At 37.1% G+C, this 21,580-nt stretch overlaps 2 protein-coding genes across 2 annotated transcripts in view; both read left to right on the top strand.

Moving 5' to 3' along the window:
* The first annotated feature begins 1,328 nt into the window (after positions 1-1,328).
* LOC309475271 (beta-galactoside-binding lectin-like) lies at positions 1,329-5,210 on the top strand. The gene is made up of 4 exons (XM_082137973.1): positions 1,329-1,481; positions 3,700-3,779; positions 3,860-4,031; positions 4,657-5,210. The coding sequence occupies exons 1-4, from the start codon at positions 1,476-1,478 to the stop codon at positions 4,801-4,803; spliced, it is 405 nt and encodes a 134-aa protein (XP_081994099.1). The 5' UTR covers positions 1,329-1,475; the 3' UTR covers positions 4,804-5,210.
* Positions 5,211-8,885: 3,675 nt separating this feature from the next.
* The window catches only part of cacna1ia (calcium voltage-gated channel subunit alpha1 Ia), a 274,744-nt gene continuing 262,049 nt past the window's right edge, over positions 8,886-21,580 (top strand). The window contains exons 1-2 of the mRNA XM_082142182.1: positions 8,886-8,910; positions 9,999-10,089. The gene's annotated coding sequence lies outside the window, so the exon portion shown is untranslated. The remainder of the gene's footprint in view (positions 8,911-9,998; positions 10,090-21,580) is intronic.

Genomic DNA, 21,580 nt, shown 5'->3' with positions numbered 1-21,580 from the left:
GTCTGCGCTGCATTAATTATAAATTATATATAGACTAATCCTTATTAAAGTTACAAAAGTTCTTCAGTCAAGAGCAGTGAGTGTTTTTCGTTGTTCCCTTTGCTATTTGATCAACTTTAACGACAGAGATCATTAGTGGCTACTGTGTACTGTCCCTTTAAGACCAGCCGCAGCTGACAGAGATGCGCGCGCTCACACGCGCCTCATTCTCTAACGAGTCAAATCTCTTCACGTTCATAAGACTGCTCTTATGTTATGAAGATCGACAAAAAAGACATTTTGGCATAATTGTGTGTTATTGTTTGTTCAAGCGCGAAAGAGAACTGTATTCTGGCGTGCTGTCTTGTGCGCACGCACGGTAGGCCTACTAGCGCGAGTCTTTCTGTGTCACAGTCAGGATATTTACAGGCAGCGCGCTCTTTTTTGTCTTGTCGCGCATGAATGGTTTTTAAAAGCATTTGCGCGAATAAGAGCGGGATCATGTAACACTAGCCAAAGGATGACAAAAATTAACAGATGCTGCTAATAATTGCAATAATAACAATAATTGCGTTAACAGCCCTAATTTGTTTAAATTTCATATAAAATCGCATCATTTTGCGTCATATAATCGCGTAGGCTTGACATATGATTAATCATGCAGCACTAAATTGCATATAGCCCTTTGGGGGGATCTCGATCACTTCTCCAAAGCATTTTCCTCATTTTGCGGTCAGTCAATCTTGTGACACTTAAGTCACATCCTGGAGCCTTAATCTTTGTTTTTGTTTTGTTTTTGCTGTTAGGCTTCAAAACAAACCTGCTGCTAATATGCTGAAATTCTTGGTTGTACAGTTTAGATTAATAAGCAAATGACACAGTCATGTTAAAATGCTTGTCAGTTTCGCAAAGCAGCGCAAATGGTCAGTGCCACACCCTATGTCATCAGCTCCAAAATACTGGGTATTCCAGGCAGCACTCACACCACAAATACATCACCTATGATACCAGCTCATCATTACTAATAGTCTTATATGATCAATATATTTTACAACGTGTGACATTTTTCATAAGCCTGTCAATTGTAGCCTATTACGTGTTTAATCGCCTTGGAAACTGAAGCCAATTATTTTAATAAAGCTTTAATAAGTAGATTAGTTATGGGCTACAAGCGTATAATTACATTAATTATGATCTGCTCGCAACGTACACCAGCATTCATTGTGGTTAAAGTCGCTTGTTTTAATTAGTTACATGTATTTATAGCGTATTACCAGGGAATGCCTAGAAATAGACTGCATAAAGTAACTCCACATGCCTCTTTTGCGATTGGTCGAGGTAGAGCAGACAAGAATGGCAATTGGGCAGAATAAAGATCTGTCATCTGAAGATCTGAACACTCCTAGTTCGCAGTGGTCATAAGAAGCCCTCCACACTGCGAAACTTTCTCCCAGACACTTCATCTCACTTCATTGTGGGTCTCAAAGGAAGTCAAAATGGACGTGAGTAATCTTAGAACGCATCGTCGCTTCATTATTCCTATTTATATTGGCCTATATTTTGTCAAATTGTCTGTATTTGTTTGTAGGCAAGAGAGCATGTCAGAATGCATGCTCTATAATACAAGTAACAATCAAATTATACAGTACTTATGAACGTATGTAGCCTACTTGTATCAGCTGATATGTATATTGGTGTTTGTTGTCTGTATGGTGCATAGTGTGTGAAGCGCTCTCACGTGCATTGTTAATGGGTGTGAACTACTCACATCTCAAATGCTCATATGTATTGATAGTTCCATCATCAGATCCATTTCTATCATAATGTTGTACTGGTCAGTGACATTACGTTTATATTTCATAAATAATAGGAAATGCAATTCATAAAAGCTGACTTACCTCAGTTGAATGAACAGTTCGTTTAAAAATGAAAATTCTGTCATCATTTACTCCCCCTCAAGTTTTTTTCAAACCTGTATGAGTTTCTTTTTTCTGCTGAACACAAAGGAAGATATTTTGAAGAATGTGGGTAACCAGACAGTTGATGGACCCCATTGACTTCCATAGTAGGGAAAAAAATCCCATGGAAGTCAATGGGGTCCATCAACTGTCTGGTTACCCACATTCTTCAAAATATCTTCCTTTGGGTTCAGCGGAAGAAAGAAATTCATACAGATTTTTTGGTTGTTGTTGTTGAGTCATTGAATTTAGCTTTATATGTGAGCCTTTTCATTGAGCAATGCAGCCATAATCAAATAATAGAAATAGAATTATGCTAAGTTTAGGACAGAGGTTAGCTTCATAGCCTTAGGCTATTGGGTTTGCAATGTAGTAACCCTTCTGTATTTTAGGGTAATTCATCATACCTTAACATGTACCTTAACTCTGGCATTTCTACAGATGAAGCAAGACTGGCCAATTCAAGCCCAAATATGGTCTGAAACCAATCAAACCATACAGACCCAGGAACATTGAAAAGGAGACCCTTTAGCTCACTCTCACTCTTAGCTCAGAGAAATTAGTTTGACTCAGCCATGCAATGAGCTTCCCTTTTGCAGTTAAAGTAAGCAGTTTAGAAAGTTGAGAGAGAAAGAGTGAGGCATATCGCACTGCTCTGAGAGTGTCGTTCTGCAGTATAGCTTCTGTCTGAGAGCAGGTTTACAGTTACTAATGTGGAAAGAATTCACCTCTGTTACACATCTATCTTTTCACATTCTCAGTCTAAGTACCCTTTTCCCTTCTTTTCCTCCTCCTATCTCTCCTTTGACCATCTATCCTTTCCACTATTCAGCCAGCAACCGCTATACAAATCTACTTTCCTTGGCAGCTGTTAATCACAATAGAGCCCTTGTATAATTCAGCTTGTGATTTTGCAGCTGCTGACCCAACATGGCTTCTCAACTTACACCAGATCTGCACAGAGATGGCATGGCCACTAGTTTTCAAAGATTGAATGATTAAAGTCGTCATGAAACGGAAGTTGCAATAGTCTTTTCTTCCCTATTGTGACGTATATCTAAGTGAAACGGCTTCTTGAACAAGAACAAATGTAGGGGGTTGATTTTGTCCATCGGAAATTGATTGGATCATTGTGGTTTGCTATTGCTGTGATGTCATGTGAGTGACAGGTTGATCCCGCCTTCACGCCAGTAAACACGTCTTCAGAGAAGAGATGTCACTGCAAGAGGGAGGGGAAGTTATTTTGATTAAAGATTACAAATGCACATGAATTTGATAGAAATAAGGTTGTGCACAGATAAATCATTCATAATGAATACTGCAATATTCCATAAAAGAAGTAAGAATTGACCATTTTAATTTCAGGGTGACTGTAAGATACAGCTCTTCTTATATCCATCTCGTAGAACAGAGGTTTTCCAATAGAGCAACCATGCCACATCTGCAGTTTTTTGAAAGTTCAAGTCTGGCTCTTTGCCTTTTACCATTGGACCAGGATTTTCCTTTCAACGGATTGGAAAATTTGACAGCATTGCTTTTGTGAGGCTGATTCTGTGCACTCCATCATTACAGCTGCAATCTCTCTTTGGTCTCTAGGGAAAACCAGGCACAGTGCCCAGCTGTACAAGTCAAATTTAAGTGGATACACATGTTCTGCTATTCATACTAACAGTGTATATCCCAAATGAAACAGGCGGTGAGATATACAAAAATCAAATTACTCTTAGAATAAAGAGTAACATGAGCTCTCACTCTCTAACAGGGTGTGCTTGTGCAGAATATGTCCTTCAAGGTGGGACAGACTTTGACAATTACAGGAGTCCCCAAGGCCGATTCTACCAAGTAAGCCACTGCAAAGTAACTTTTCGAATTTAGGATTTTAACAGCAACAGGAGTTATGTCTCTCATTTGCTCTATTGCAGTTTTGCCATTAACATTGGTCACAGTGCCGAGGACATCGCTCTACACTTAAACCCTCGTTTTGATGCCCATGGTGACCAGCGCACTATAGTGTGCAATTCATTCCAGGGCGGCAGCTGGTGCGAGGAACTAAGGGAGAGCAACTTTCCATTAAATCAGAATGAGGATTTCCAGGCAAGACACAAGACTTTCATATATCTTAATGAAACTGAAATTGAGTATAAACATAAAGATAACGATAATAAAATGGGCTGTGGTTGAAATGTAATGGCCCCTTATATTGTGTGACCTATGCTTTGTTAAATTTTCAACTTTCTTTAGTACAGTTTCTGTTTGAGTATGGAAAAGGTCTGCAAAGTTACAAAGCTCAAATTGACTCCCTGAAACGGCTCAATTGTAGTCTTGAGTTTTCTTCTGGGAACAAACACGTCACAATATTCCTCATTTAAATATTTCCTGATTGAAGGGTGGCCTGGTTGAATTGCGTTAGTAGTGTGTTCAAACTCCATTATGGTAATGATCGTGACATTTCCATAACACACTTGAAGCTGTTGACCAATCAGAGCACATTGTGCTTTCAGAGAAAGGGCGCTTCATAGAGACAGGAACTAAACAGAACGTTACTGACAGACTGGGAAGAGAGATGCTGCAACAATGTCAACATGATTTTGTTTTTGGGCTCTACTAGAATAGGTTTTCATACTTAAATGTTCAAAAAAACATGAACAAGGGCATTTGTGAAAGGGCATAATAGGTCCTATTTAACAAACATACTCTCTTGTTTCTTTTCTTCCTTTAGATAAAAATCACATTCACCAATGAGGATTTCCTGGTGACTTTTCCTGATGGTTCTCAAATTCACTTCCCTAACCGTCATGGTGCCGAGAAGTACAATTACATGCACTTTGAAGGCGAAGTCAGGATCCATGGGGTTGAGATCAAGTAGATGAATCAAAATAAAAAGAAGGCGGCTCACTGTTGTATCCTGAATGCTAAATGATTCTTTGCCTTATTTTGTCACTTATCCAGCTCTGTTATTCCACAGTTTTTACTTGCTCAATATGGAGTCTCTCAATCACAATCTTATTATTTCTATGCCAAATCAGCATTCTAATTTTGCTGTGGCACTGTCTATCTTAACCACTAGAGGGAGCGCAACTACAATAAATTGCCATGAGCTTTAGAGGTAGGCCTACTTGTAAACCATTATTAGAGATTATCAACTGCTTTTATTTGATACAGTATCATGTTCTTAAATCTGGTTTGTAACTAAAACAAATTCACAATCTATAGCTGTTGGCAGATATAAATAAAAAATAATATCCTGTTTTCACCAATAAACTACGCCTCTTAGCCCTTTTGTCTGTTTAATGTGTTAATGTGTCAGAAATGAATTTTCTTCATGTTGTGTTTAAGTTTAGTTCTGCTAAACAAACAGATGGAGAAGACTGAGAATGAATCAAAAGCTTTAATTCCATCAGGTGCTTATCATACAAACAGAAATAGGAAGTCCCACTGCCAGTTTAAAATAGGTCATTCATGACATGAATTAAATATTCAGTGCATGAGAAACTAAACAGCACAATTCAAGGGTTTTGTGAAGTTGGCATTTTCTTTCTGCAATGTATTGTAAATGAGTATCATTATAATTTCCAATATGTTTTTCATAGAAGTTCAAATGTTTTTTTTCCACCTGTATATCAATGATTTCCATAAGATTCAATTGTTTTTGTTTTAATCATATGCCAAGAAATTAACTTTGGCTTTGTCCTGGCTTGTGAAAGTAAAGAAAACCTGAACTACTGCAAAGGAGAGAAAACTATCAATCGATCCATTCAATGGCAATGACATTGTATACTTACTATCTCTTCAAAAGGAAGAAGCCAATGATCTGCATATTTCCTCTACTGCTAAGGAAATCTTTTAAAATATACACACTTCAGATCGCAACACCTCTTGGCTTTGGGAGATGAATAGCCTTCAAAGAATCTCTTATGTAAATCGGACATATTGTATGCCTCAAATTCAGTCTTGGCCAAGGGTAAACTGTTCAGTACCTTGATTTTAACCTTTGAAGTGTCAACTGGTATTTTTTCCCACTTGCATTTTAGACTGCATGAAACACACTGTAGGAAAGCTAAGGTATATCACAGTTAAAAGTGTAGTTATTATAGTCAATAAAATAAACACACGTACCACTATTACAAGAATGTACATTATGCATTCAGTGCCCCAATTATACAACTTGTGTCTTTTTTTTTAAAGAAACAGAAATTATAATGCACCCATTGTAAAAAAAACTAAAAGTTGACCTAACTACAAAAAATAATCTACCCATCACATTCAACTTCACTCCAGTGAACAATTCTTGTCATTGTTTTGCATTTAGTAACACAAGGGGCTACAATCATTGGTCTTTCATCTTTAAAACTAACTACATGATATGAACATTATTTGCCTCTTAAAACTAGGGGACAACATTTAACCCTGATAAATAAATTGAACACAAAAGTTGCAATGATATAAACATGGTGATCAACATGTTAATTCAGTAAAAATATGAACTCTGAACCATATGAAAGCGACAACAGCAGCAGCATAATGAAGCCAGTAAATGCAAAGCAATGATTATTTTAAAATAATGGTTACCACATCATTTTTTTTCAAGCTGAAATGCATGCTGGGTACTGACACAACATTGTTGAACGTACATTTTTTTGCTCAGATAACTCAATTTTGAATGTTTTTACAAGTTTTGGACAAATATTTGAGAATAAGGTCAACAAAACATCTTTTGTTATTAAAGTAGGCCTATTCTTGTTTAGTTCAGTCTGATGAACTGACTCGATCATCACTGCTTCTTTTTTCACATTTGTTAGAAGAACATTTTGCAAGTTGGATTTAAATTATTTTTTTACAGTGCAGGAGAACATTAAAGAGCAGCAACAAAAACGTTCACATGTAACAAATATGAGGGAAAAAACATAGCCTTTCAATTTAAATAAATGAAAATAAAATAAATTATATATAGGCCTAATTTAAAAAGCATGGTAATAATAAACTAATCAACTAGGTTGGGAAAATGAGAGGCGAAAAACTATGGGGCGCCGTTTGTAAAGCGGCTCACGCTGAAAATAACAGCAACATTTTGTCACATTTAGCTTCAAACAATGTTTAAAAAACTGGTATGAATTTTTGACTGTCACTTTTTACCACATTTACAACAATATTTGTCAACTTAGAGATATTTTAAATAGTTAAATCTAAATATTAAATGTTACACCTAAATGCTAAATATAAATATAAATGTTAAATATAAATGTTAAATATAAATATAAATGTTAAATATAAATATAAATGTTAAATCTAAACGTTAAATATAAATCTAAATGTTAAATCTAAATATTAAATCTAAATGTTAAATCTAAATCTAAATGTTAAATCTAAATCTAAACCTAAATGTTAAATCTAAATGTTAAATCTAAATGTTAAATCTAAATCTAAATGTTAAATCTAAATCTAAATCTAAATGTTAAATCTAAATGTTAAATCTAAATCTAAATGTTAAATCTAAATCTAAATCTAAATGTTAAATCTAAATGTTAAATCTAAATCTAAATCTAAATGTTAAATCTAAATCTAAACCTAAATGTTAAATCTAAATCTAAATGTTAAATCTAAATCTAAATCTAAATGTTAAATCTAAATCTAAATCTAAATCTAAATCTAAATCTAAATGTTAAATCTAAATCTAAATCTAAATGTTGAATCTAAATGTTTCGGGTGAAACTAAATATTTAACTAATATGCAAATTCAAAATGCCGGTAACCGGAAGTGCCAAAATAAAAACTCGAGTGTGTGTTTATAGCATGGTTTATAGTGTCAAATAACGAATAAAAACCATCTCATAATAATAACTATAATATAACGATAATAACTACCTAAAATAATAAACACGTTTGGAGAAACTGTAGAGTTTCGTGATGAGAGTGATGACATGACATTCAGTCAAAGTGAGCCCCCTCGTGGCTGGCTATTATGGCTGCAGGTCATAAGTCCCGCACTTTTCATAAAAGTGACACTAGCCTACTCTTCAAATACAGTTTCTCCAAATGTGTTTATTATTTTAGGTAGTTATTATAACGATAATCCATGTCCAAGAGTCCATTTCCTCGGATGAGATGGTTTTTATTCGTTATTTGACACTATACACCATGCTATAAACACACACTGACCTCCTCAAGCTTTTATTTTGGCACTTCCGGTTACCGGCATTTTGATTAGTTAAAAATTTAGTTTCACCCGAAACATTTAGACTCAACATTTAGATTTAGATTTAGATTCAACATTTAGATTTAACATTTAGATTTAGATTCAACATTTAGATTTAGATTTAACATTTAGATTTAACATTTAGATTTAACATTTAGATTTAACATTTAGATTTAACATTTAGATTTAGATTTAACATTTAGATTTAACATTTAGATTTAGATTTAACATTTAGATTTAGATTTAGCATTCAGATTTAACATTTAACATTTAGGTGTAACATTTAATATTTAGATTTAACTATTTAAAATATTTCTAAGTTGACAAATATTGTTGTAAATGTGGTAAAAAGTGACCGTCAAAAATTCATACCAGTTAAATACAACATTGTTTGAAGCTAAATGTGACAAAATGTTGCTGTTATTTTCAGCATGAGAAAACCACTGGGCGACTGCTGCAAGATAACGACTGTGACGTCAACTTGTAAAAAAAAAAAAAAAAAAGAAAAAAAAAAAGAAGCTGTTTCCCCCCTTGTTGTTACGCCCATTACGCCATTTGTCCCATAATTTTGCGCGCGAACATGACACGAACCTTGACCCTTTATAGAAATACGCGCACGTTAGTAACTTATAATTCAAATATAAACAGTAACGGAGCTGGCTGAAGTTATAGGACAACAATCGTACTAAAGAGGATGTTAATGAAAGGAAATATGAATACGATGATGGATGTTCATTGGCAGCTAAAAAAAAAATGGAGAGAAGCAGTGGTGTTTCAGTGGTAAGCATTGTTCTAATTAATATTAGCTTAGTCTAGTTGTTTTCATATGAAAGACAATAAACTATTTTGACACTGGATGTAACTTAGGCCTATGTAACGTTAAGCAATAAGGTAACTTACGAGATATCTCGCTCGTGTATCGTGCAACCCCTTCAGCCGTGACTTATTCTCGACACAGCACTAAACCTCGAGTACCAAAGTGCTTTTATAAAAGGTTACTTCAAAACACAAATATTAAAGCCAACAAATATGTATCAATGCTACTTTCATGAAGTAAAATCACTAAAAGTCTTCCTTCCGCTGGAAAAAATAGTCCCTGACCCCGAACAGCAACATAAGTTACATTATTACGCCATTAGATGGCAGCAAATACTGTCTTTATGAGCGAGTCGGTCAGTAAGTTAGAAGACTTTTATATTGAAAGGACTAAAACTTGTTTTGAAGACGGAGAACGACGCTTTGACTAGCGCTGTGTCAAAAAACAAACAAACAAACAAACAAAAAACAACCTAACTGTGTCAGGGCACGGGAAAACACATTAACGTTACCTGTTAAAAAAGACAAGATATCGCAGTGGACATTCAAACGGATTTTTTTTATTATGAACATAGGACTGACCTGAAAGAAAATGCTATCTATAAATGCAGGTAATAACGTTACACTCGCTCTCTCACACACAATACTCTACTAACGTTACTCTACATAATACAGTAAGCCTCAATGAACAATATCAATGAGAACAAATGTTTACGTTGCTTCACCCAACGGTATGCACAGAAAGAATCGTTGGGTGAAGCTGTCATAGCTGTTTTTATCGTGAATAAAACACAGCTATTGACCAATCAGAATTAAGAACTGGAACTGTTAACCGTTTTATAAAATGGGTTTAATTATGACTAATTCTGGCTGTTAATGTTAATATAGTACGTTACGTAGTAAGATGTTTTGGGTTATTTTAGTTTCATGTATATGATCTGCAAATATTCAGACTTCAGATATTATGGTATGTTCTTGTGCTTTTTGTTCAATTGCAGCTTTCATTACAAATCATTGCAGTTTGTATCACTATACATTGTTTTTGTTTTTAGTACTGATGAACCATGACAGAAGATTTCCCTGCTGTTTTACGTATTCATCAACAGAGCTAAGTGCACAGCTTCAGCATCAGCTACCTGACAGGTATTGAGCAACAGTAAGCTACGATATAACCCTGGCTGGTAAGTGATTTCTGTTCTTGCTGGAATAACATGATCATGTTGAATGGAAATGCTATGATTAACTTGTGCCTGTCACAGTGTCACAAAATCATACTCGTACTTTGTCATACTCATACTTTTTCATACTACATTATATATTATATACTTTACTCTAGGGCTGAACGATATTCTGTTTTAACAGCGACATCGCGATGTGCGCATGAGCGATAGTCACATCGCCGGAACATGCGATGTGAAGGGTAGTAGCACGGCACCCATGGTGTATTAAGAGAACGCACGTTCCGCGTGCCTGCACAGTGATTGGTTCGCTGTGCCGCTGCTCACCGCTCACAGCCAACATTCACTGGCAAGATAGCTAAAAATGGGTGACGAAGAGGATCCGCCGCAAAAAAATGATGATTTCGTACCAAAAAGAAAGTCAAAATCAGCTATTTGGGACTATTTCGGCTACAAAAAGGAGGATGTTGACCAAAAAGAGGTACTTTGCCTGGAGTGGCAAACAAGGAAACACCACCAATTTGTCTGATCACTTAAAACGGCACCACAAAGCTCTTTACGACGAATACAAAGTCAAATCTGGATGTCAACCAAAACAAAAAAATATTTGCGATGCCTTTGCCAGTGTGACACCTTACCAGAAAGGCTGTCACTTGTAATTAGGGCTGAACGATTTTGGAAAATAATCTAATTGCGATTTTCTTAACCAATATTGCGATTGCGATTTAATATGCGATTACTTTTTAAGTTCTTTATCTTCTGTATTATTCGACAAAGACAAGCAATAAATCATTGTATAGTAGGGATGGGAATCTTTAAGCACCTCATGATCTACTTTTTTTCGTAATTAATATTATTAATAACAGTTAAAATCTTTATTTGTGTAATTATACGTATTTTTTAAAAATAATTATTAAAAAAACATGTTAAGAATTTTAAATAGGCTATATAAACGAATATAGCTTCAAAATATAAAAGCTAGTAAATAAAGAGGAACAAAAAAAAAAACATATTACAAGCAATAAACAAAGAGTGCTTTCAGTATTTAAAAGTAGGCTGTCTGAACGTTTTCCATTCAAGAGCTGTGAGTGATTTGTCTTCTCAGTTTAGATACGATAAGCTGCATTCACACTAATGCACAGATCCCTTTTGAAATATAAGATGTGGTTTGTCCTGTTGGTTTAAGATATGACTGACCGTGTTTACATTCATTTCGCATCATAAAAGCATTTTGAGATGCCAGTACATTTAACCAATAAGTCGCTCACAGCCGCATGCGCGAGCGCTCTACACAAAGCGCGCGTGAGTATTTTAAATTGAAAGCAGCCTTCTCAGTGATTTTCATATTTTTAATATATAAGCCAACTGCATTCCAAAAGACATAAATAATGCCTTAGTAAAGCATTTGTGAGGAAAATTCCGGCGGGCGAGACAGCGAACTGCAAGAGTAACATCAAGCAAAGCGGCAACCAGTGCGATAAAGCCCGCGAATGTCCTTGTAATTCGCTTAAACCTTTCCGAAATTTATGAAAGATTATTTTTCAGAAGGTTTCGTGTGTGTGTGTGAGTGAGAGAGAGAGAGAGAGAGAGAGAGAGAGAGAGAGAGAGAAAATACGGCTGTTTCTAAAGCACACGCAGCGTCATCACGCATCTGTTTAAAAACTAAGCTCAGACTCGATTCTGAAATTCTCTGAATATATTATTATACATTATATATTAATTATATAATAACATAATATCACATAAATCAAACATAAACTGTTCTTTCCTGTATGCCAGGCCTATGTGCGTAGCGTGCCAAGTTGATGCTGATGACTGCTTTTCTCTCGCGTGTCACGTGACCAGAGTGTAATCGCAGCTTTTGCGGTTTAAAAATCGCGTTTCATCATATCGCGATATTATCGCAAATGCAATTAATCGTTCAGCCCTACTTGTAATGAAGCTTGCTTATTAGTGAAATTATTAATATCATGGAATGGTAAATATTGACTTTAGCCTGGATTGATGGCTCGCAATATCGCAATATATATATCGCTGGGAAAAAAATATTGCAATGTAATTTTTTTCCAATATCGTGCAGCCCTACTATACTCATACTAAATGCCAGCAGCCATATCACCCTGTAGCCCAAGACTGGTTGCCCACTGAAGCTAAGCAGGGTTGAGCCTGGTTAGTTCCTGGATGGGACACCTCCTGGGAAAACTAGGTTGCTGCTGGAAGAGGTGTTAGTGAAACCAGCAGGGGTGCTCAACCTGTGGTCTGTGTGGGTCCTAACGCCCCAGTATAGTGACAGGGACACCATACTGAATGTCCACTGCGATATCTTGTCTTTTTAACAGTATAGTGAAGTGCCTCCTAATCATCCCCATACTGATTGGCTTTATCACTCTGTCTCCTCTCCACCAATAAGCTGGTGTGTGGTGGGCGTTCTGGTGCACTATGACTGCCGTCCATCATCCAGGTGGATGCTACACATTGGTGGTGGTTGAGGAGATTCCCCCCTTCAATGTAGAGCACTTTGAGTGCCAAGAAAAGCGCTATATAAATGTAACGAATTATTAATTATTTTAGTGATTTCACTCATTTTCTCTGCCTCTCTGGATTTTTGCACCATAGGAAACTTAGAACATTTTTAATTTGCAAACTGTCCGTGTAAAGCAGAAGAAAGAGTAATTTTATTTGAATATCTGACCCTATGTTTATAATAATGTCAGACAAAGTTTTTTTAAGGATTAATTCAGGAATGTGCATTTCTCTCCAAAAAGAATCGCTAACATTTCTGCTTCAGAAAAGTATTCATTCTGTTACAGTTTCATAATGGCAAATTCACAAATACTGGGACTCCCCTGTCTCGGTTTTTGTATTTCCTTTGATCACTTTGTTCTACTGGATGTTAATTCATTGCCATGGAATGTCTTCTGTCATTGACTGGATGCAATTCAGGGGTCTGGTTTCCATGGAGAGCTGACATTCTGGGTGTTGAAAGTGGACATGCATAATCGGGAAGGACGGTCTGTCCTGGGCATGTGCGCAGAGATGTGCAGTGGTTATTAGCATGTTTTAACATTCACTGAGGTCAGACGGTGGCATTTACCCTAAATCATCGTCTGCAATGCCAGCCACAGCAGTACAGGCAAGGGCCAAGACAAGAGATTAGCTGTCTGAATGTGTTATCACATAAATGAAATAATACTCACTCTTGTGAAAGAGATACTGTGATGTGTGACGCTTGAAGAAAGTCTTTGTTGTGGAACTAAATAATTTTTTGTATCGTTATTTTTTAAGTCTAAGCAATGGAGTGTATGTCATTCTAAAATGAACTATATCATTTTGACCAGTTGATCAAAGCATACAGTATCTCACGAAAGTGAGTACACACCTGAGGGTATTTGAGAGTGTGCGACTGAATTTTACATCCAGTCGCACCTGTGCGACCAGTAAATGGACCGTTTAATAGTTCGAACCAATAATAGACAGCGCAGCTTCTCTTGCCAGAGAGGCCGATCTTGATCACGCGACACCGTCACATCGTGGACATCCAGTGAAGAAATCCATTGAGTTCGCGACAGAATTAATAACATCGCTGCGAGATCCAGTGAGAAACATTCAGATTCGACGTAGAATTCTCTGTTATAAACCAGATATCAGATTAAACAGCGCTGACGTGGAAACCAGGAGAAACATCGTGCCATGAACGAACAAGATATAGAAGGCTTTAGGTCCACAGATCAGCAACATTCACCATGGATTTAATGTAGTAACACTAACTGTAACTATGGTATACTATGGTTATAACAGTAGACTAGCCTACAAATCTTTTTCCAGCACTTCAAAACTATAATATCATATTTAAATTGTTTATGTGTTGACCAAAACATTTTTTGTTCATCGTTTAAAGATTGTCCCTATTTATAAAACTAAAAGTTTCAAGAAGTAGGAAAACTCACACTTATTTAAAAAAATTAAATTAAAAATTAAATTACCAATGTAAACATAGCTGCAGAGGACGCTTATTGGCTATTTTCACTCCCTAATATCTATTTTTGTCACTCATTTTGCTTTTGAATTAATATTAAGACATTATGAATGATAATAATTAAAGTTAACTGTATCTATACACCTCAAATTAAGCTCAGTGCTTTGTCATCCCACAGTGCTACCAAATACTTTCTGTAGAACTTAGTGCTGCTGCCCTCAAATGTTAGTCTGGAGCCCTGTACTTAAAATAAAACTGAACATTGTAATTTCTGTACGTTAAGTCTATTTATTATCAAAGCATTTGTCAGTAATACAGTTATTTTGGGGGAAAATGTGAATAATTGCATTGCAAGGTGATTTAAGGTGTGCCCCTAAATGTTCTGCTTGCGCTTCTAAAATTTTAAGTCAGGGGCTACAGCGCTCCTAATAAAAAAAGTTAGTCTGGAGCCCTGCCCTCACATTTCAGCAAACATTTTAGTATATCTTCTCAAGGGACAATACTATAGAAATGAAACTAGGATATATTTTAGAGTAGTCAATGTGCTGCTTGTATAGCAGTATATATTTACTGTCCTCTGAAAATAATTCAACATACAGCCATTATTGTCAAAATAGCTGGCAACAAAAGTGAGTACACCCTAGGTGATAATAGCTGTACGTCGTTTAACCATGCAAAGCCACATGTCCTGTTCATCATGTTCATGTTTTTGTCTGCTTGACAGGACCATACAAATTTGTGTGTCTTGTATAAGAGCATTTAAAATTTGTGCTTTGAGTACAATTCTCTCATACTGACCACTGGATTTTCAAGGCACCTCATGGCAAATAACTTTCTAAGAATTTGAGAATTTGAATTGTTGCTCTCCACAAAGTTGACCTAGGCTATAAGAAGATTGGTAACACCCTGAAACTGAGTTACAGTGCAGGCCAAGGTCATACTGAGGTTTTCCAAGACGGGTTCCACTCGGAACAGGCTTTGCAAGGGTCAATCAAAGAAGTCGAGTCCTCGTGCTGTGCGTCAGGTGCGGAAGCTGGCTTAAAAAAACAGACGCATGAGTGCTGCCAGCATTGTTTTAGAGGTTGCAGAAGCGGAAGGTCAGCTTGTCAGTGCTCAGACCATACGCCACACACTGCAACAAGTCGGTTTGCATGGCCGTCGTCCCAGAAGGAAGCCTCTTCTGAAGCATGAATTACTGGAACCATGTCCTGTGGTCTGATGAGACTAAGATAAACTTGTTTGGCTCAGATGATGTCCAACATGTGTGGCGATGCGCTGGTTTGGAGAACCAAGAGAATTGTGCCTTGCCTACAGTCAAGTATGGTGGTGGTAGCATCATGGTCTGGGGCTGCATGAGTGCTGCTGGTACTGGGGAGCTGTGCTTCATTGAGGGAAAGATGGATTCCAACAACCTACTGCGACATTCTGAAGCAGAACATGATGCCCTCCCCTCAGAAACTGGGCCGAACGACATGATAACGACCCCAAACACACCGCCAAGATGACAACTGCCTTGCTGAGGAAGCTGAAGGTGATGGAGTGGCCAAGTATGTCTCCAGACCTGAACCCTATTGAGCACCTGTGGGGCGTCCTCAAGCGGAATGTGGAGAAGCACCATGTGTCTAACATCCATCAGCAGCTCCGTGATGTCATTATGGAGGAGTGGAAGAGGATCCCAGCAACAACCTGTGCAGCTCCGGTGAACTCCATGGCCAGGAGGATTTAAGGCAGTGCTAGATAACAATGGGGCTCACACAAAATATTGACACTTTGGACACAGTTTTGACATGTTCACTTTGTACTCACTTTTGTTGCCAGCTATTTTGACAATAATATCTGTATGATGAGTTATTTTCAGAGGACAGTAAAAAGTGCTATACATGCAGCACATTGACTACTCTCAAATATATCCTAGTTTCATTTCTATAATATTTTCCTTTGAGAAGATATACTAAAATGTTTGCTGAAATGTGAGGGGTGTGCTCACTTTTGTGAGATACTGTATATACTGTAAGATTATACTAATTATTATAATTAAGGAGCAGAAAATCAAGTTAATGGGGCAATCATTGCGATGATTTCTTCATTTTACGCTCTCTTAACTACTATGATGAATCAGATTGCAGCCAGCTTGAGGAATGGGCTGGCCTTAGTACTTAGAATTTATTTTAGTTTATTTATTGCTGAAGTGATACAAATTTCTCTCACATCCCATAAAAAGAGGAATTTTCTTTCCTCACCAGTTCCTTTTATGTCCATTGCCTATGCTGTTGATGTTAATTGTGAAAATAAAAAATTCTACCTCTTGACACAAAATACAGTTTCGAAAAACCACTAGATGCCACTAGGAAACCAAGAACAAGTTACAATATTTGCACCAATGGTCTTTGCATAGTTATTTTCCTTTTGGCCATTTGTATATGGTGTGACATTGTTTTTTTTTTCCATTCCTATTTCTCAGGCTGTACCTTTTGTGCAGTGTCATAGGCCTTAGTTGGGGTAGATGTCATATTGAATTTTACTCAGCTGAAAATGAGGCTGTGAGGGATGAGGCTTTAAAGGTCCTAGATTACTTGTAATTTTCATAACTGTTTTATGGAATTTTTCTACTGAAAGATTAGGGCTGGGCGATAAAACGATAACGATATGTATCGCGATAGACACGTAATCAATATCAATAAAAAATGCGTTCGATAAAACGTTCGATAATTATTTATTTATTTTTTTCGTTGGAAGAAACCAGCAAAGCAAGTTTGATTGCATGAACAAAGGCACTCACTCTCTAGTAACTAGATAAAACAGAAAAAGTCAGCTCGCCTGACTTAAAGTCTGACCGTAGTCAGACCAATGTCGTCAGCAGATTATGCAAGACCGTCGTCAGTTTTTCTGTTATTCGCGTGCTTATGCGCTGTTCTAGCTAGTTTCTCAGCGCATACATGTGAAGCTCACAGGCACTAAAAGCCTGTCTACCAGCGCCTGAATACTAAGTTATCTTTCGAGTCTTATTTTGCTAATACTGTTATACACACAAGGTTTACATAAACTAGTCGGATATGTCTAAAGTGAAAGCAAACTTGAGAAAATTGAGAGAAAATCTGCTTGTCAAATGCGTGTATAATAGACGCGTCGCGCGCAGCTCTTAAAGAGACAGTAGTAATAGTAAACACGCTGCCGCTTGTCCTTAAAGGGATAGTTCACCCAAAAATAAAAATTATCTCATTATTTACGCACTCTAATGTTGTTCCAAACCTGTATTAATTGCCTTCTAATATTTTCTAATATTAATATTTTGAAGAATGTGGGTATCCAAACAGTAGCTGGTCCCCATTGACTTCCATAGGAGAAAAATATACTATGGAAGTCACTGGGGTACATCAACTGTTTGGTTACCCACATTCTTCCAAATAACTTTTATTTTCAACAGAAGAAAGAAACTTATTCGAGTTTAAAACAACGTGAGAGAGTAAATTATGAAAATTAGAATTTTTAGGAGAACTATCCCTTTAATGTTAATAAAACAACAAAATGTAAAGAGAAAATCACTCACTGCTCTTGACTAATAACTTTATTAATAGCTTTAATAAGTATCAATGTATAATTTATAGAAAATAGAAAGAAATAGATTTATATAATTTATAGAAAGAAATCGTAATATTATATTTTTGCCATATCGCCCACCCCTTTATAAAGCATTTCTTACGTATTCTTTAATTTTGCACCTTAATGTTAAGAGATAATTGTTAAGTGTTCATTGTGATTTTAGACTTTTGAGTTTTCCATGGTCGTGTTGACATTTCTGCCTTTTTAACTGATGGGATTATAATCAGAGGTAGGTTAAATTTAAAATAAAAAATCTTTAAATGTAATATATTTGTCTCCTGGACTGGTCCTTATTTTAAATATGTTATAAAAAAAATTCAATAATTATCGATATCGACCGATATGAAACACTTATATCGTGATACAGTTTTCAGCCATATCGCCCAGCCCTATGAAAGATTTTAGAAAACTGTTTCATTATTGATATGTTGACAGTATAATCCATTGAGCACACTGCACTTCTATCCCTCCTTACTGCCTCATTTCATTCCTGTAAAAAATGAATATGGTTATACCCTTTAAAAAAGTCTATGATCTGATCTGTACAATTACGTTCTCTTTTACCTGTCTCGTGTCTCATCATCTCTGTGGTTTCTGTCTATGTCCTCACGCAACATAATCCGAACACTGAATTCTTATTTTAACAAATATCAAATAATTTGACTCGCTCAAAAATCATTTAAGTCTGCCTCTTTCTTTTTCTCTCCCACAGTCACGCAAAAAGACTGCATATGCATTATCCATTTAAACGGATGGAGTGACAATGTCAGAGTCCTGACAGGAAAAATAAATGGAATAAGTAACCAGTGCAGAGAAATGTGTTTAGTGGCAGTGAGAGAGTAAGGCGATAATGGGACCCATCCGTTACGTCGGTGCATGGGTGTGGGGTTGAGTCTAAGTGAGATGGATGACTGTGTGTTCATACCCCACTGAAGCTCGGGAGGTCTAAGTCCTACACAGACCCACTCAGCCAAGTCTATCGGAGAGGAGTGTGCCTTTATCAAGGCGAGGTGTGTGTTTAAAGGGTTAGTTCACCCCAAAATGAAAACTCTGTCATCCATTACTCACCCTCATGTTGGCCCGAAGTCAAACGTATAAGACTTTGTTCACTATTGTTCATCATTTAGATATTTGTAATGAATGTGATACATTTCTGTCCCTCCATTACAAGTCTATTTACTCAAACTCTGATGCTTCAAAAACATTCATAAGAAATCCATATGAATCAAGTCTTCTGAAGAGACACGATCACCTTGCTATATGATTTAATTTAGTTTAACTTAATTTAGGCTTTTGATCAGCAAACATACATAGAGCACTCAACAGAAGCTCAAGCATGCAGTTTTGTTTTGTAAATGAACGAAAGCCTTATGGCTTTGGAATGACACAAGAGTGTTATTTTAAGCAGTGGTCAGACTCTGAGGACATCCACATGCCTGTCGTGTTAGAGTATATATAGTGGGAGTGCCTTGTTGCCCTTGGCTTTGATCAAAAGCCTGTAATTGACTCATTTATTCAGTGCAAAGCTGGAAGGCAGAGAGAAGCTAGTCCATGACCTGCCATGGTGGTTGTAGCCGCTGGACTCAGGCTGCAGTGGTGGGATGGAGAGAGGAATTTTTTCCTGGGTGGTGCTGCCTAAGGCTCCTAGCTTGATGTGCTGCTTTGCTGGCTGATAAGAAGAGCTGTTTGTTTCAGTTATACGGGGTGTTCTGTCCATAGTAATTAAGAGCTGCTGGCCTTTCTGGTTCTCTCTTCTCTCTTCGTGTTATCATCAACCTTTTTGTATGCTCTTAAATCTCTTTACTATTCCACCTTTTCTGGATCAAGCTTTCTTTTTTTCAATGCCTTTTTTTTCTTTCTCGGTTCCATCCTCCTTCCTCTCGGCATCTCCCTATTGCAGTCTGTCTTTCACGTCCCGCTGCACTTGACTCGGCCTCATCAGATCTTGTCACTAGACCTCGGTGGTTGTAATTTACTGCAGTATCACCAATGTACTGTAGAGCCCTATTCGGACGGGACTAGTTTAACATGGAGAGGTGGGGTAAAGTAATAATTACCAGAGCTTCTCTGTGATTTTAGTCCCGTCCAAATGTGCCATCTCAGTAATCATTACGGACAATGTCAGTAAAGATTACGGCGACTTTTACCTTCAGTAAAAAGTTCCGGAAAAATTACCTCAGGTAATACTAATCCCGTGCGAATAGACCCGCTGTAAATATGTACGTAAATATTTCGGCATTTCCTGTTTAAAAGTAGTTTTCCGTGTTTTTTCAAGTATGGAGACGCTTGAAAAAGCTTTCAGTTGCGTTCTAGATGCTGGGATGAGTCTGTGGCAAAAAAGTGTTTTCCACATAACATTCAGATCAGAAAGAAGACTGAAAGCACTTGTTAGAGGCACGAAATATCTTTTAGCGTTAGGTAAGTGCCTATTACCAACACAATCCAATCTGAAGTTAATTAATACATCGTTCGACCAGACATAATAGGTTATGTGTGTTTGCGCACGTGATATCGGGAAGCAACGTAATACGCACATGACAACAGGAGGGTGACGGTGATGCACACATCGAGTTACTCCTCCCACTTCTGCTAGTCACTGAGATATCTTATCCCGTGCGAATTGGCCATTAATATTACAGACATCCTGTGGTAAAATTACATTACTCCATCTACTCTTGTAAAGTTAATCCCGTCCGAATAGGGCTTATGTCTGTGTCTGGCTCGTAATCATGTAATCTGATGTAAAATACTGTAAACAAATGGAGTGGGAAGACAAACAGGACTCATTTGCAACCAAGCAAATACATTACGCTTTTTTGTGCTTTATATGAAATCCTGACCCCTTTGACAATGAAGTACGCAGGCTTCCACCAGGTCTACAGTATGTCTTGTTGAGATCTGAACGGCATTAAGAATTTATTCCGGGAGCTGTAAATCCGCTATTTTGCCCTGCTGAAAGGACCAGAGCCATGGTGTGTTTTAGATGCTGGTCCCCAACATGCAATAAATGCGATTTTTGTTTCTCCAGCTTGAAATTCTGTCCCAGCAGTCTCTTCTCATAACTCAAGAGAAGCCACACACATACACAGAGAGACTGCTGTCTGTTACTTTGTGTTGTGTATGATTACTCATGAGAAACAGTGTGATGGAGACAGACATATCGTGTGTGTGTGTGGATGGAGTGTTTGTTTTTTTTTGTCTCAGGTGTGTGCATGGTAATCAGCTCACTAAGGTCGTAGGTCATCTCCCTGGGAGAGTGCAGGGTTTGGATGCCATGACGACCCATGTCACTGCTTTCTTGTTCTCCCCATCGTACTATAAATCCTGTGTTTCTCCCTCTCATTGCCTTTCTCCTCTCTGCCGTTTGCACCTTTGTCTTTTGCTTGTGGAAATATTGCTTTGTTTAGAAAACATAATTTAGAAAATTGGTAGTGTATCAAAGTCCTTTTGTAGATAGTTTAAGGTGCTGCCAAAAAAAGGTCAGTTTTCTGTTGTCAATGTTGTGTAGTGATTAGTGTAGCTCACACAGCAGTCACTTTGAAAACGAGCAGCTTTCTGTTGCTCAACGTGACTAATCTTGAACTTGCATTATTTGCATGGGGAAATCTTTTGGCCCAGGTGAAATTCCTGGTCACATGGATTCCTATTTAAATGACTGTATTTCACCTGTGAAAATTTTAAATGTGACCACACCCCTTTACACTTTTTCCTAACTAGACAGCATGCAGTAAAGCAACAAGCAATAAGAGATATTTTCAAGTAGATCCATGTTTTTGTTCTAACCATCTGCAATGAGTGATAGGACTTTTTTTGTTGTGTTTTTTTCTTTGTGTTCGCTCGAAACAAACTAATGTTTTGCGAGGATACACAAAGTTTCACG

The sequence above is a fragment of the Leuciscus leuciscus genome (genome assembly GCF_965113295.1).
Source record: "Leuciscus leuciscus genome assembly, chromosome: 1".
Lineage (NCBI taxonomy): Eukaryota > Metazoa > Chordata > Actinopteri > Cypriniformes > Leuciscidae > Leuciscus > Leuciscus leuciscus.
This window is presented reverse-complemented; position numbering and strand designations above follow the sequence as displayed.